The 15,839-nt window shown below is 48.3% G+C and overlaps 1 protein-coding gene across 1 annotated transcript in view; it reads left to right on the top strand.

Annotated features, from left to right (window-relative positions):
• Positions 1–15,839, top strand: part of LOC107109505 (polypeptide N-acetylgalactosaminyltransferase 9) — a 31,592-nt gene that overhangs the window by 9,451 nt on the left and 6,302 nt on the right. The window contains exon 3 of the mRNA XM_015410152.1: positions 6,182–6,277. Coding sequence (XP_015265638.1) covers positions 6,182–6,277 — 96 coding nt within the window. The remainder of the gene's footprint in view (positions 1–6,181; positions 6,278–15,839) is intronic.

The raw sequence follows: 15,839 nt of genomic DNA, 5'->3' as shown, positions 1-15,839 counted from the left end.
GCAGCACTTGCGTTCACACTCAGGGAACGGGAATCGACCCGCTCTACACACGGTTTGCTACCACTTTCACCTGGTATCTTTTAAACTCGGGAGGGAAGCGGCACAAAACGGCTTGTGTACAGCTGGGGGACGCCTGACAGATGTGCCTGTGTGAACCCGCCCCTTTAACCCAGTACTGAACCCCTACTGAAACATTTGGCTGCCGGGCCAAACTGCCAGTCTGAACTCGGCCATAGTAGACAAAAGTCACTGGAAGAGACGATAATGCTAGGAAAAACTGAAGGCAGAAGGAAAAGAGGACGATCCAGCGACAGATGGATTGACTCCATCAAGGGCGCCACGAGGGCCCTCGGTTCCCAAGACCTGAGCAAGGCGGTTAACGATAAGACATTTTGGAGGTCATTGATTCATAGGGTCACCATAAGTCAGAAGTGACTTCAGAGCACTTAATGCACACAGGGCTGCCAACTCCAGGTTGGGAAATTCCTGGAGATTTGGTGGGTTGGAGCCTGGGGGGGGGCTTGGGGAGGGAAAGGGCCTCGACAGCGCAGCATGCCTGGGAGTCCACCCTCCAAAGCAGGCGTTATCTCCGGGGAAACCGATCTCTGTCTGGAGGTCAGTTGTAATTCCAGGAGATCTCTCCAGGCCCCACCTAAGCTGTGAGCCGGGTTTCATTTACAATTTTTTTTTTGCTGTATGTTTATGTTGTAACATTGATTGTTAAATTTATTGTCTTTAAGACATTGGATAGTATCATGAAGTTTTCGTTTTAGAGCAGTTTAGGGCTACATAGCATTTATACTCCCTTCTACCCACCTGGAGGGGGAAATGGAGAGGGTAAAACCAAAGGATTTTTGCAAAAGGCTAGCAAATCCTCCACATCATTTCCAGTTCTAGCTAGCAGTGACATGCCTGCACACGAGACCAGTGTTCCCTCTAAGCTGAGTTAGTGTGAGCTAGCTCATAGTTTTTTAGCCTCCGGCTCACACATTTTTGTCTTAGCTCAGAAAGGATGGCTCCAGAACAAATTAATTTATGGAGTAGCCAAATTGCTCGCTCACAACTTTAATGCCAGGAGCTCACAAAGTAGAATTTTTGCTCACAAGACTCCACAGCTTAGAGGGAACATTGCACGAGACTCTGCCCCCACCCCGTTTCCTCCTGGGAGTTGCCAACTGTGGCCTGGCAACCCTGGTCTCCACCCAGAGAGCCAGAAGATAAACACTTTGGGGAAGGCAGCTCCTCCTTCCCCACTGTCACATCCAGAGCGCCCACTACTCCCAGATTAAAACCCACCCACTCAGGTCAGCCAGCAAACGGGTCACAGTGACAAGGATCAGGAGCAACATAGGGTTGGCAGTCTCCAGGTAGTGGATGGAGGTCCCCTGGGATTAACAGCTGATCTCCAGGCAACAGAGATCAGTTCTCTTTGAGAAAAGGGCCATGGTGGGAGGTAGACGCTACGGCAGGGGTCATTTCGTAGAAAAAGAGCTGCAGGAGCTCATTAGCAGAACTCATTAGCAGAACTCATTTGCATATGCCACACCCCCTGACATCACCGGAAGTGTGTCAGAAGGCAACACCCACCGCTCAGGCTCCACTGGACTGTTTTGAATTGCTAGCTATTGGGGGGGGGAATGTGCAGATCTGTCCTCGCAGAGGAGGGAGAGCTTGTGCCTGAATAAACCTTGGTCTTAAAGGTGCAGCTGGACTGTTTTGAGCTGGGGGTGGGTGTGGGGGAGGCTCTGCAACTTACCTGGCTGCTTCTTGCTCTGACTGAGGGCTGCTGGGAGCAGGGGGTGGGGCTTGTTGCATGTGCCCGCCCCCTGGGCTCTTTACTGCTGGAGCTCTGCACATTGAGGTCCCTCCCTTCCCCAAACCCCGCCCTCCTCAGGCTCCACCCCCAAAATCTCCAGGTTTTCCGACCCAGCTCTGGCAACCCTAGAAGCAACCACTGTTCTTCAGGCCTCGCCTGTCACTGCTGCCCTGTCCACCTGGCTAGGTAGCTGAGGAAGTGTGGTTGGCAGCAGTGGCAGGTACCTATCAGGTGTAGTTCAGCTTTGGATTTCTCGCACTGAACAAGGAGCTGGGCTGGATGGCCTTTAAGAGGTCCATCAGTGGCTATTAGCCACAAGGTATAGATAGGGGTTCTGGGGCAAGTGATGCTCTGTCTTCTTGGTGCTTGGGGGGGGGGTCGACAGTGGGAGGGCTTCTAATGTCCTGGCCCCACTGGTGGACCTCCTGATGGCACCTGGTATTTCTGGCCACTGTGTGACACAGAGTGTTGGGCTGGATGGACCTTTGGCCTGATCCAACATTGGCGTCTCTTATGTTCTTATGTTCTTATTATGACTTGCATGGGAGACCACCAAGCAAGGCTCTGCAGAGGAAAGCCAAACGGCACACCACCTTTGCTTCTCACTTGCCTTGAAAGCCCTTTGCCGGGGTCACCTTAAATCGGTAGTGACTTGACGGCACATCCATACATAAGAACAAATCAGCTGAACTTAAAGAGCTCTGTCCAGTGATCTGCATCCTAAAGGCAACTATGGACTGGCTCAGCAAGGAAAAAAATGACCTCCCTGCTGTGCTCAGGACGTGCAGCTTGTAGACTGCAGCCCATAGATTCAATGCAGGGCTCTAGGTCACTTACACACATGTGGTATTCGGCATGGCTTGGATACTTTTGGGGAGCAGTCTGTCCCCTCCACTTCCCCGCAGCACTGTGGTGCTTCTGGGTACCACCCGGGCTTTCCACGTTTTTTTCTTTTATTTTCTTCAATCTTTGGAAATATCTGGGGAAAAGATCGCTGCAAAGCTGGGCTGGCTGCCTCTGTGGGCAAGAAAAGCCCAGATTTTCCCACCGGTCTCCCACAGGACAGCTGATGTCCCCCTTCCTCCAGTCCCCATGGTGGCCATGTACCACCAGTGTGCTTTTTGAGGGTTGTTCTTTTCTTTAAAATAATAATAATAGGAAATTGACATATTGATTGACATATTAACGGTATATCAATATGCCAAAATGCTGTCTTAAAAAGCCCTCTGAAGGAGCTCCCCTGTTGGCGTGAGGGTTGCCAACCTCCAGGTGAGGCCTGGAGATCTCCTGATTTTACAACTGCTTTCCAAGCTACAGGGATCAGTTTCTTTGGAGAAAATGTCCACTTTGGAGGGTGGACTCTGTGCTGAGATCCTTTCTCCCCCAAACCCCACCCTCCCTAGGCTCCACCCCCCAAATTCCCTGACCCAGAGCTGGGAACCCTAGTTGGTGCAGAGTGGAAAATGGCCACCCCAGGGCCTGGGGCAAGGGAAATACAGGGGGATCTGCAACCCAGAGGCCCTCTTGCCACTGTGGGGCATCAGCGGCCACAATACGACTGGTGCTTCCATGCATTTTTTAAATTGTTTGTTTATTTAATTTATATCCCACCCTCCTCGCTGAAGCACATGCAAAAAGGTGCATGAGCATACAGAACAATCTCTATGCAACATGACACATGCGGAGATATGAATACACAAAGGATCCGATGCACACTTGCTTGCCAGTGAGTCCCACTGAACGGAGCAGGATTTTCAATCAGGACTCAGCTGCGCATATGGTCCCAGTCCCTGCCATTGCAAACCTTACCCTGAGCGGCTCTGCTTCTCGCTGTACCCTTGTGCAGAGTTATGCATGCTTATCTCTGGGCGATGCTCCCAAAGTGATGGATGGCAGCCAATAGATTGAATTCAGATTTCTCATCAGTGTTACTGAGAGCAGCATTTGGACTGGGCTGTTTACAGTGCATATTTCGACTTCATCATCTTTCATGTCATTCCCTTCGCAAAGAAAATCTGCTTCAAGTTATCGGCCCTTTTAAAATTGCTGCCGGTGAGGATAATCCGTGTGTGCCTTGGCAGAAGAGAAAGCTGTATTAAGCCCCTCAGATGCCCAAAAGAAGGATTAATGGAGTGTCAGGATGGGTGAAAGAGTTTTAAAGAGTGTGTTTTTCTCTCAGAGTAGCACCACCACAGTGTTTCCCTGCCTATTTGCTTTAATAAGTGCCAGCGGACCAGATTTCAAGTAGGTTGAGTGGAAGCCAGGTGACGGCTGGCACGGAATAGTGGTTATTGCGTCAGACCAGGATTTACGAAAGATTTCCACTCTGGCAAAGGGTTGCCAGCTCCGGGTTGGGAAATACTTGGAGATTTGGTGGGGAGGGGAGGGGGGGATCTCAGCTGGGTCCAATGCCACAGAGTCCACCCTCCAAAGCAGCCATTTTTCTCCAGGAGAATTGGTCTCTGTTTGGTGTAGTGGTTAAGTGCGCGGACTCTAATCTTGGAGAACCGGGTTTGATTCCCCCCTCCTCCACTTGCAGCTACTGGATGACCTTGGGCAAGCCATAGTTCTGTCAGAGCTGTTCTTGGAAAAGAACAGTTTCTGTCAAGAGCTCTCTCAGCCCCACCTACCTCACAGGGTGTCTGTTGTGGGGAGGGGAAGGGAAAGGGAAGGAGTTTGTAAGCCACCCTGAGACTCCCTTGGGTAGTGAAGGGTGGGGTATAAATCCAATCTCCTCCTCCTCCTCTTCTTCTTGTTCATCATCTGGAAATCGGGTACAATAGCAGGAGATCACCAGGCAGCACCTGGAGGCTGAACAACGAATACAAACTATACAAACAACTGTGAAATAATTACTAAGATATTATTTTATGGACATTTCTATGTATTTACTGTAAAGATTTTTAATATTGATAGATACCAAAGAATTCTACAATACACGTGATTCCTCTATGATGAACAAAGTGCTCAGGTCAAATAACTGTCCGTAGAGTCACTCTGAACCTCCAGTTGACAACTTCTTCATCCGTTCAAAGTTCTATGTGGCAATCCCTCCTCTTGGCCCCACTGGTGGACCTCCTGATGGCACCTGGTATTTCTGGCCACTGTGTGATACAGAGTGTTGGACTAGATGGGCCTTTGGCCCGATCCAGCATTGGCGTCTCTTATGTTCTTATGTTCTTACCAGTCAAAGCCACATAACTTCTCCACTTCTATCAATAGCACATCCGCAGCTTCGCACCTGGAGGTTGGCCGCCCTACTCTGGTGTGACGCTCACAAGGTGACTTTGGGCCAGTCACACACTCTCCTCCTGACCTACTTCACAGGGTGGTCGTGGGGACAAAATGGGGAAAGGAGAACCACGCATGCTGCCCCAAGCTCCTTGGAAGAAGAGCAGGACAAAAATGATACATGAGAGTGTCGAACTAGGATCGGGGAGGCCTGGGTTCAGATCCCCACTCTGCAGTGTAACTCACCAGGTGACTTGGGGGCCAGTCAGTGTCTCTCAGATCGATCTGCCTCCAAGAGTGTTGATGGAATGCATGTGATATTTAGTTATTTATTTATTTCCATTTATTAATTGCCTTTCCCCACAGACTGTGGGGCTCTAGACGATGTACAAGAGTTCTAAAAACATAAAAGACAGAAAAACCAGTCCAATAGCATACTATAATTAAAAACAGATGGCGAGATTTTGTAGCTTCCTACCATATCTGGTAGGGGGGAATAAGTTCTATACAGAAGAAGGGTCCAGGTGGGCAGGGCAGGGTGCCAGCCATGATGCTAACCGTCACTGTCCTCAACCAAATGCCTGGAGGAACATCTCTGCCTTACAGGCCCTGCAGAATTGCATGAGATCCCGCAGGCCCTGATGTCCTTTGGCAGCGAGCTCCACCAGGTTGGGGCCAGGACCGAAAAAGCTCTGGCCCTGGTCGAGGACCAGGATGCCTTGGAGAAAAAGGACTGTTTTCAAGGGAGTTTTGACCCGTTCCAAATGCACCCCCTTCTCAAAACATTTGTCCCCCTTCTGTCTGAATCCGATGCACCTGATCATACAGAAGGGATATCTTGTGACATCATTTGGATTTGCTACCTTGGCCCACCTGACTTTGTTCAGGGATATAACCATAATGTTGCCATGCAATTCCTCCATTGCAGAACTTTATTTAGTGAACAACAGTGCATGATGTTGGTGTCGGAAGCCATTGCCATAGCGGAGCACTTTTCCGGGGGGAACACTTTATCCAACTGCACGTTTAAACTGATCCACTGGGGGCACTGGAACGTGAGCTACACTCATGGGAATGATCCCTCATATAAGGAAAACCGCTGCCTTTCTTAACCTCTCCTGGTTTCAATTTCAGGTACGCAACAGCAAAGCCAGTGGCTACTGCTTGGACCAAGGAGCCGAGGAGGATGACAAGGCAATTCTTTATCCATGTCATGGAATGTCCTCCCAGGTAGATAAGAGTACATGATGTATTATTCCTTACTTGATCTAGACAAGAAAAAAGACAGATGAGCTTTCTGAATCAAACACAGATTTGCACCTACGGTCATGTTGTGCTGAAGACGTTACAAGACTGATGTTTTAAGACACCAAAGAGCTGCACAATCCCAGAGCTAGCTCATGGGGGCATTTGCCACAAACTTTGGGATCTGTGCAGTCCTTGAGCTGATGTGACCAAGCTCGGGACACCTCCCTGAGCTGAAATTTAGGCAGAGTCCCTTTTAATTTCTTAGGATTCGTTTCCATTCCAGATGAGAACAAAGGTCCTTTCCACACTTGGATCTCATCCCTGGTTTTATCAGAGTTCAACTCATGGCACAATACTTTGCATTCATCCCTGGTTATAACAACATCTGTTTATTCCGGGACAAATGTGGGGTGAAACCGGGGTGACCTCAATGTAAGGTGAAAACAAAAAATACCCCGAGATAATTACAGGGGTGAACTCAAGTGTAGTGTAGAATGTAAGTTTGGGGATAGGGTTGAACCAGGATTGAAAGTCTAGTGCAAAATCACCCAGACCTTAAGCTAAGGGTTGGATGGAGAGAGAGAAAAAGCCGAGAAGTGATATGAGTCTTGCAGGATCACTCCAGTGGTCCATCTAAACTAGCATTCTGTTTCCCACAGTGGCTAACTAGATATCTCTGAAAGATCTAAAAGTAGGGCATGGAAAGGACAACTCCCCCATTGTCTCTACTCACAGGCTTACTCGCCTCTGAACATGGAGGTTCCATTGGGCTAGAATGGCTATTAGCCATTGATGGACCTCTCCATCGTGTATTTGGCCAATCCTCTTTTGAAGCCTTCTAAGCTAATGGCTCGATAAAGGAAGCCAAGGCCTTCAGCTTGCAAGACCTGAGCGAGGCTGTTAACAATGGGATGTTCTCAGAGCTCTTTTGGTAGAAAAAGCCCAACAGGAACTCATTAGCATAACAGGCCACACCCAACAGCAGAAACGCATTAGCATGCTAGGCCACACCCCTGACAGCACAGCTTATTAGCCTATTAGGCCACACCCCCATGTTACCAGAAGTGTGCTCATCCAGCCACACCCACCTTTTGCTTCTTATTCTGTTTACCTTGGTTGTTGTCAAAACCCAGGGCCTTTTTTGTGGCAGGAACTCCTTTGCATGTTAGGCCACACACCCCTAATGTAGCTGTTGGGTGTGGCTTATTATGCTAATGAGTTCCTGCTGGGCATGGCCAACTCGGGAGCCAGCCGGAACTCCGTTCCTGTGCGTTCCTGCCCAAAAATAGCCCTGGATGTTCTGGAGGTCATTTATTCATACGGTCGCCATATGTCAGAAGCGACCCGATGGCACAACACACTGGCTACTGGCCGTCATTGCCTCCTTTGGTAGTGAGTTCCACAAGTTATACTATGAAGAAGAACTTTGTTTTATCTTGAGTTGGCCTCTCATTCTGTGTGCCCAAGCTTCACCGCCTTTGCCAGTGGATCTTGCATTGAACAAATCGGTTGTTCTCTTACCTTACATTTGATGCTGCGAACGGGTGCTGGAAGCATGTGCGGTGTTTCTTTCGTCGGAAAAGCGAGAGAACAGCATGACACATTTCACGTGCAAAGGAAATGCTAATGGAACGCATGGTTGTTCCATTTCCATGAGCAGTCAAAACATTTCAGCTACTCATGCGGTAGCTAATTGTGTGCGAAAGGAAAAGAAAGTAACCTGTACTTTCAGCAGACAGTAAAATTCTTTCATTCCTTTTTAGATCATAAATGCATTTTTTTTCTGCTAATAAAATCTGACACACTTTCTTACCATCAAATTTCTCTATCGGGTTTGATCAGCTCACTGTCTGGTGCATCAAAATGGACCTGAATGTGCTCTTCCTGAGTGGTCTTCCCCCCAAAACCCCCCATTTTTTGCCACCTAAAAAACCCCCAAAACTGTCATTTAATCATTTAACTCTTTCTTCATTTAGCTCTTTCCCCAAGAAGAGAGAGCCCCTTCTGTTGCCATCTTCTGCCAGCGAGGGAAGACATTTTTTTTTGGTTTCATTTGACACTCCTTCAGTGATCCCTCCTTCCAGACCAACATTTTAATTGATGTTTTTATGTCTGTGTGTGTGTTTTAGCTCTGGCTTTGATTGTTTTAATGATATTGGTTTTAATGGTTTTATCAGGGCTATTTTTGGGCAGGAACACACAGGAACGGAGTTCCGGCTGGCTCCCAAGTTGGCCAAGCCTAGCAGGAACTCATTAGCATAATAGGCCACACCCAACAGCAGAAACCCATTCAGACTGGCTACAATTAGGGGTGTGTGGCCTAACATGCAAAAAGCCCTGGGTTTTGACAACAAACAAGGTAAACAGAATAAGAAGCAAAAGGTGGGTGTGGCTGGATGACCACACTTCTGGTAACATGGGGGTGCAGCCTAATATGCGAATGAGCTCTGCTTTCAGGGGTGTGGCCTAATATGCTAATGAGTTCCTTCTAATGAGTTCCTCCTGGGCTTTTTCTACAAAAAAAAGCCCTGGGTTTTATGATGTGATTCTTATTAAGTATGTTGGTGGCCTTGATGAGGACAGAAAGGCAAGGTATGAATTTTGCAAAATACATGGGTAAATATATATATGTGCAGAACCATCCTAAGAAGAATTGTTCAGAAGAAAGTCCCATTTTATTCAGTGGGGGCCTACTCCCATGAAACCGTTCTTACAACTGCAGCCTTAGTGTCTTATTTAGCTACATAACAGGCTTTGACTTTCTGAATGCCATGGAGTGCAGGTGTAAAAGACCTCGACCTGAGCCCCTGGAGAAGACAAGACGGACCTTGATAGACCAAGGGCCTGATCCAGTGTAAGGCAGCTTCATGTATTCACAGGGCTGTCTCCTTTTTTTTTTCTTTTTGAAAAAGACATGCTGGAACTCTCACGAGGGAAATGAAGTTTTCAATCTATTTACTGGAAACTCATGAACATTTAAACATTTTTAAACACATTTTGTTGAAGAGGTTCTGGAACTCCATTCCAGTGCGTTCCCCCAGGAAAAACCCCTGCGTGTTCATACTTTCAAGCAAAATTTCCCCCTCCACAAAAAAACCCATTCTAATGACAAGCTAGAGGAATCAATATACCTATCTCCACCAGAGAGGATATGATCACTAGAGCTGCAAAATGGAGCTAGGGATGGACTGGGAGGACTTCACTACAAACCTTAAGGAAGGCCCAGAGAAACTCATTGTAGAATTAGGACTCCCCAAAATAACAGAGACCATTCCTGTAGCTTTACAAAAAGAATGCCCACTGGACTCTCAGTGGCTGTTGGGTGTTGCTAAGCAACCACAATATTGCCAATCCTCCAAGCCTTGGTTCCTGTAAATCAGGAGCAAGAAGGGGGGAAGAGAAGTGGACTGGAAGGCTGAAATAGCCCTGGAAAGCCCTCCCCCCCCCCCGGTTATCTCTCCTGATGATTTAACAGGGACCGGCCCAGCAGCAACTACCAGAAACTCACTACCTGCACAACTTGGCCTAGCCTGGCATTGTTGGCCTCTATGCAACCCAGCCCAGATCAGCAGCGGCCGCTGTGCAACTGGAACTGCCTACCACACAGCCTCTCCTGCACCAACAGATCTTCTCAGCCCACAGGCTGGACCTGTTAAGGTCCAATCTTGGGGAGACGAAAGCAGGCAATTGACTTAATTTTATAACTGGGGTGTTGAGCGACAGCATGGTCCCATCTCTGGGAAGCTCTATGCAGTCCATGTCCTCCATTCTCTCACCAAAATACAGACACCCCCCCACACACTCCAAGTCCATCCAAAAAGCATCACACAAGAAACACAATTCCAGTCCAGGCTGAGGACATTTGGTAGCTCTGTACAGTCTCTATACTGCTGGTGGAAAGTGTCTTTAAGTAGCAGCCAGCATATGGTGACTCCAGAGGGTTCTGAAGGCAACAGACGTTCAGAGGTAATTTGCCGTTGCCTGTCTCTGCGTCATGATCCTGGTGTTCCTCGGTGGTCTCCCACCCAAACACTAACCAGGGCTGGCCCTGTTTAGCTTCCATGATCTGAAGAGATCAGGCCAGCCTGTGTCATCCAGGTCTGGGCAGACATACAGAGGTGGTTTCCCATCGACTGCCTCTCTGTAGTGACCCCAGACTTCCTTGCTGGTCTCCCATCCAAATACTACCACGGTTGACCTCGCTTAGCTTTTGAGAAACGACAAGATCAGGCTAGACTGGGCCATGTAGGTCTGGGCAGTTTCTATATTAACAGTGTTTAATTTAAGGTGTCGTTTAAGGGAACAGAATCAGTTAAAGCCAGATTAGGTGATATTGACTCGATTTGAGAACTATCTACCATCTCTGTTATATATAAATACAGGTAGTAATCATTACAGCTGGTAAAGAGCGAGTCCTTCCAAGGCCCTGTCCCAAGAAGCCTAATCTTTATGCCAGTCCTGCCGAACAAGAAGAATAAAAGAAGAGATTGGATTTATACCCCGTCCTTCACTACCCGAAGGAGTCTCAGAGCAGTTTACAATCTCCTTCCCCTCCCCACAACAGACACCCTGTGAGGTAGGTGGGGCTGAGAGAGGTCTTTCCAGAACTGCTCTTGACAAAACAGCTCTGAGAGAGCCTGTGACTGACCCAAGGTCACACCAGCAGCTGCATGTGGAGGAGTGGGGGCTCAAACTGGGTTCTCCCAGATTACAGTCCACACTCTGAACCATTAAATCAAACTGGAGTCCTGACCCCCTTTTCTCCACTCTATATAAGAATTTAGATCTTCATTCACAAGAAATACTGAGCCTTTCCCTCCGTATTATAGCCACACTTTTAATCCTGTAGGAATCAGCATGGATTTGAGCCTGGGTTTATCATGTGGCTTGCCAGCCTCCAGGTGGTACATGGAGATCTCCTGCTATCACAATGGATCTCCAGATGGCCAAGATCAGTTCCCCCAGAGCAAATGGCCATTTTGGAAGGTGAACTCTATGGCATTATACCCAGTGAAGTCCCTCCCCTGCCCTCCCCAGGCTCCAACCCCCGAATCTCCAGGTATTTCCCAACCCGGAGCTGGCAACCCTAGTTTATCATTCTGGGTCTTATGTCTGGACTAGAAACTAGAAATAAGGCCCGTTGTGGAAATAAATACAACGAGAGCTAGAAAGAGGCTCTGGGAGAGTGCTCTGGCTTTGGGCAAACAGTGTCAGTCTGCTTTTAGAACATGAATCTGGGACCTGCACACCACCAGAATACAGCAGGTTCCATATGCAACTGACATTCCAACTGCCTTGCGGGGGGGGGAGTTTGAGGTGTGGAATGGAGTGAAGTCCAATCAGCTTCCATATGCAAAAGACCAGGTTGTCGCAGCAGTTGTGGTGTGGGCGGGACCTGGGCTTTGCCTTCTGATTGGTGGTGATATATGCTGAGGAGCAGTGCCATCAGCCGTACACTAAGCGAGTGCATTTTAGAATTAGAACTTTGGCACCCACTATTCAATTATATATAAGGAGAGATGAGTGCAATCTTCCACTCAGGCTTAACTGATGCAGGTGCAGTAGTCAGCATAAAGAGGCATGTCTGGACTTGTCTGGCAGGCCACCTAGATGGAGAGTGGGGAGGCATGTCTGGGCTTGTCCGGGCAGTCCATCTAGTTGGAGCTTGAAGCCCCAGAACAAAGGCAGGCAGGATCCCGGAACCTGCCTGCGGATTGGCCCCTGAGGGCAGCCAGCCAATCTGGAGCCTGGAGGCCATTTGAACTCACCAATTGCATAGGGGCTGGGCGTGGCTTAGGTGTATACAGTTAGGGCAGTTGCCCCATGTAAAGCATTCCTGTTGAGATGCAATAAACTGCTGCTTCTTGAAATCACTCTGCCTTTGCCTCTGTCATGTAAAACCCACTATTTAACACTGGGCCTGAATTTTAAGTCACCGATTTAATAGACGGTGGGTTTTTGGCCTGAAATTTTCAGCTGTGTTTAGCCCAAACTATTTGATTATTTTTTTTCTTCTTTGTACAGCTTGAGGTTTTTAAAGCAGATCTCCAAGCTTCTATCACTCTGCCTTATTTTTTTTTCCCCCATGGAAGTCGCATAGCGTCAGAATCCCAGATGGTCCCCCACCCCACCTCGGGCGTCGAGCCTTTCATGTTGTTTTAGTGCTTTCTGATGCGCCGTCCAAATTGGAAGCACATTAATGAATTGTCACTCATGCGTTCATGCATAAATAATCCTGACCTTATCACTCGTCAAACAATTACCTGCAGTTTAGCTGGATATGTTATTAGGTTGGATTGGAACGCCGCTTTGAATGTTAAAATTGGAGGTCTGGCAACGCGGGCGGAGTCGAACTGTCTCTCGTTCCTTGAGGACGCTCCTGTGCGATCCCGTCAAAAGACTGACTTTGGGGGGGAAGTTTCTTGCACTTATCGTAGCGAATTTCATTGCTCGTGTATCTGGGTTTGGGGGGTGGGACCCACGCCGCTTAATGAGATTCAGACGAGGCTTTTGCAAAGAATCCTGTTTAGTGCAGAGCTGACAGAGGTCACTTAGCATCCAATTAGTTCTGCTGCTTTCCTTTTGACCAACAGAAGGGGCCATGTGCAGTCTTCGGTACCCTGCCATGTGCCAAATGAGCACATAATGGGGTAAATGGTTTTGGTTGTCCTATATTTGAGGGAGGCATTCTTCACTGAATCATAGGAATAACGAGGCCTCCTGCCTTCCCTTCCTGCTCTTTTCTAACGAAGGCTCCTCTACATTTCGTTTTGCTTTCTTCCTTTTTGTGCCAGAGAACGGTGGAGACCAAGAGGCTCTGATCATTTGGAAAGGTCATGTTGTAACATCCAGCTGAGTAAAGGCAGAGCATTATCTGCTCTCTTCCTCTCTCCTGTAGAGCCATCCACTCCAGCTCTCCCTCTTTGCCAGGGACAAAGGTTATTTTCTGGTACCCAACCCTGGCAACTCAGACGACAGGCTCTGCAAGTGTTTCTAGCTCTTGTTCTGTGGTTGTGGCACACCACATAGTCTGGATGGTGGTAGGTGATTGTGGGGGCCTCATATCAGTGGGGGCCAGCTTCTTTCTTGAGTTCGAGCACCAGCCCTGGAGTACCTGGAAAGGCATTCGTTTGCATAGCCCAGGCTAGTCCCATCTCGGCCCTTTCAGTACTCTCCATGTTCACTGTGGTGTCCTCCAAGCAATTCTGCACTAAAATCAAATTCAACCTTCTTTTTCATCCAGGTCCCCCCCCCTTCTGAACTAAAATCGAGTTCAACCTTCTTTTTATTCTGGGTTTTCCCCCGTTCTGCATTACATTACCTCCCTTCAGTGGTCAGCACGGTTTCAGCCTGCTGTTGTCCCAGATATTTTGTGCGGACTTAAATTGCCTCAACTCGAACACTGAGGGCTATTTCTCACTAGAGCTGCCTCACGGCGCAGCCGCCGTTTGCCCCGACACAAACATGTCAATTTCACACCCGAAGCTCCGGGGCTGCATTTTGACTCGCGGCTTCGCCCGATTTCCTCCACAGTTTCGTGATCCTGGTTTTTGAGGATCACGAAACTGCGGAGGAAATCGGGCGAAGCCATGGGTCAAATGCAGCCCCGCAGCCTCAGGTGTGAAATTGACAAATAGTGTCGGGTCAAATGGCATCTGCACCGCGAGGCAGCTCTAGTGCGAAATCGCCCTAAGAAAATCCAGAATGGCCAGCAAATGCAGAAAGGACCCTCATCAGATCTCAGAAGCTAAGCAGGGTCGTCCCTGGCTGGTATTTGGATGGGAGACCTCCAAGGAATACTAAGGTCATGACATGGAGGCAGGCAATGGGAAACTACCTCTGTTTTTCTCTTACCTTGAAAACTCTACATGGGTCGTCATAAGTCAGCTGTGCCTTGACGGCAAAAAAAGAAGAACTGCAGGAGTCCCTATATGACAGCAGCCTTTTAAAAAGAATGTCCTCTGGTGGCACAGTTGTTGGGTGGAAGCCTCAAGGAGATGACAGGGGGTCAGTGTATAAGAAATCCCCGTATAGATGCTTCATTACTGCTGCCACTATCTCTTTATTTTATTTATCTGCTGTATTTACACTCCGTCTTTCTCACTGAGACTCAAGGTGGATTCCACAGCATCAGCTGATGCAATCAATAGAGTGAGACATCTAATAAGCAATGCAATAGGACTAGGATTACCAAAAGTTGAATCGTAGCACACAGCAGGGGATGTGAGATGTGAAACAATGCAGAAAAAAGGTATTACAAAAGTAGAAAACAATATAACGAGAATAGGATGATACATACATCAAACAGATAATACATACTACGGATGGCTGCGTCCTCACCTGGATGGCCAAGGCTAGCCCAGTCTCATTAGATCTCGGAAGCTAAGCAGGGCCAGCCCTGGGGGAAAAAACACGAAGACGAAGACATCATTGGATTTATACCCCGCCCTTCACTCGGAGTCTCAGAGCGGCTTACAAACTCCTTTGCCTTCCCCTCCCCACAACAGACACCCTCTGAGGTAGGTGGGACTGAGAGAGCTCTTCCCAGAACTATCCTTGAGAGAACAGCTCAGAGAACCTGTGACTCACCCAAGGTCATCCAGCAGCTGTAAGTGGAGGAGCGGGGAATCAAACCTGGTTCTCCCAGATTAGAGTCCACACACTTAACCACTGCAGAGCTCTTTTTGTAGAAAAAGCCCAGCAGGAACTCATTATCATAATAGGCCACACCCAACACCAGAAACTCATTAGCATATTAGGCCACACCCCTGACAGCACATTTTATTAGCACATTAGGCCGCACCCCCTTGTTACCAGAAGTGTGGTCATCCAGCCACACCCACCTTTTGCTCCTTATTCTGTTTACCTTGTTTGTTGTCAAAACCCAGAGGGTTTTTTTGTAGCAAGAACTCCTTTGCATGTTAGGCCACACACCCCTAATGTAGCCAATCCGAATGAGTTTCTGCTGTTGGGTGTGGCCTACTCGGGAGCCAGCCAGAACTCCGTTCATGTGCGTTCCTGCCCAAAAATAGCCCTGGAGACCAGCAAGGAACTCCAGGGTTGCTACGCAGAGGCAGGCAACAGCAAACCACCTCTGTTCATCTCTTGCTTGGGAAAACCCTACAGGGGGGCCAAAAAACTGGCCGCAACTTGATGGCACTTTCCCCCACCACAAACACACAGTGATAATGACAAAGGCAATGAAGTCACAACCCCAAACCTTCATGCTGTGAACACAGGCCCAGATGATAAAAATCCTCTGAGAAGAGGACTTTAAAAAAAAAAAAAGAAAGAAAAAGAAAAACACGAATAGTTGACACTCAACATGTATTGTGTAATACTTTCTGGTGCTGCGACGCAGAGCAAAACAAGTCCCCGAACCAGAGATTGCAGAGTTGCAGCACTTCCCTTTGAATTGACATCAGTTTGGGGGAGGTGGGAATCCGCAGTGGCAGACAGGGGCATCTCTCTGCTTGCGGAACGCGAGACAGATTGAAGCATCTCCGCTCGCTGTCAACCCCTTTCCTCCCCTCTTCCTGCACAT

This window comes from Gekko japonicus, unplaced genomic scaffold (assembly GCF_001447785.1).
Source record: "Gekko japonicus isolate JY-2015 unplaced genomic scaffold, Gekko_japonicus_V1.1 scaffold646, whole genome shotgun sequence".
NCBI classification, from domain to species: Eukaryota; Metazoa; Chordata; class Lepidosauria; order Squamata; family Gekkonidae; genus Gekko; species Gekko japonicus.
The sequence above is the reverse complement of the archived record's forward strand: the minus strand, read 5'-3'. Positions and strand labels throughout refer to the sequence as shown.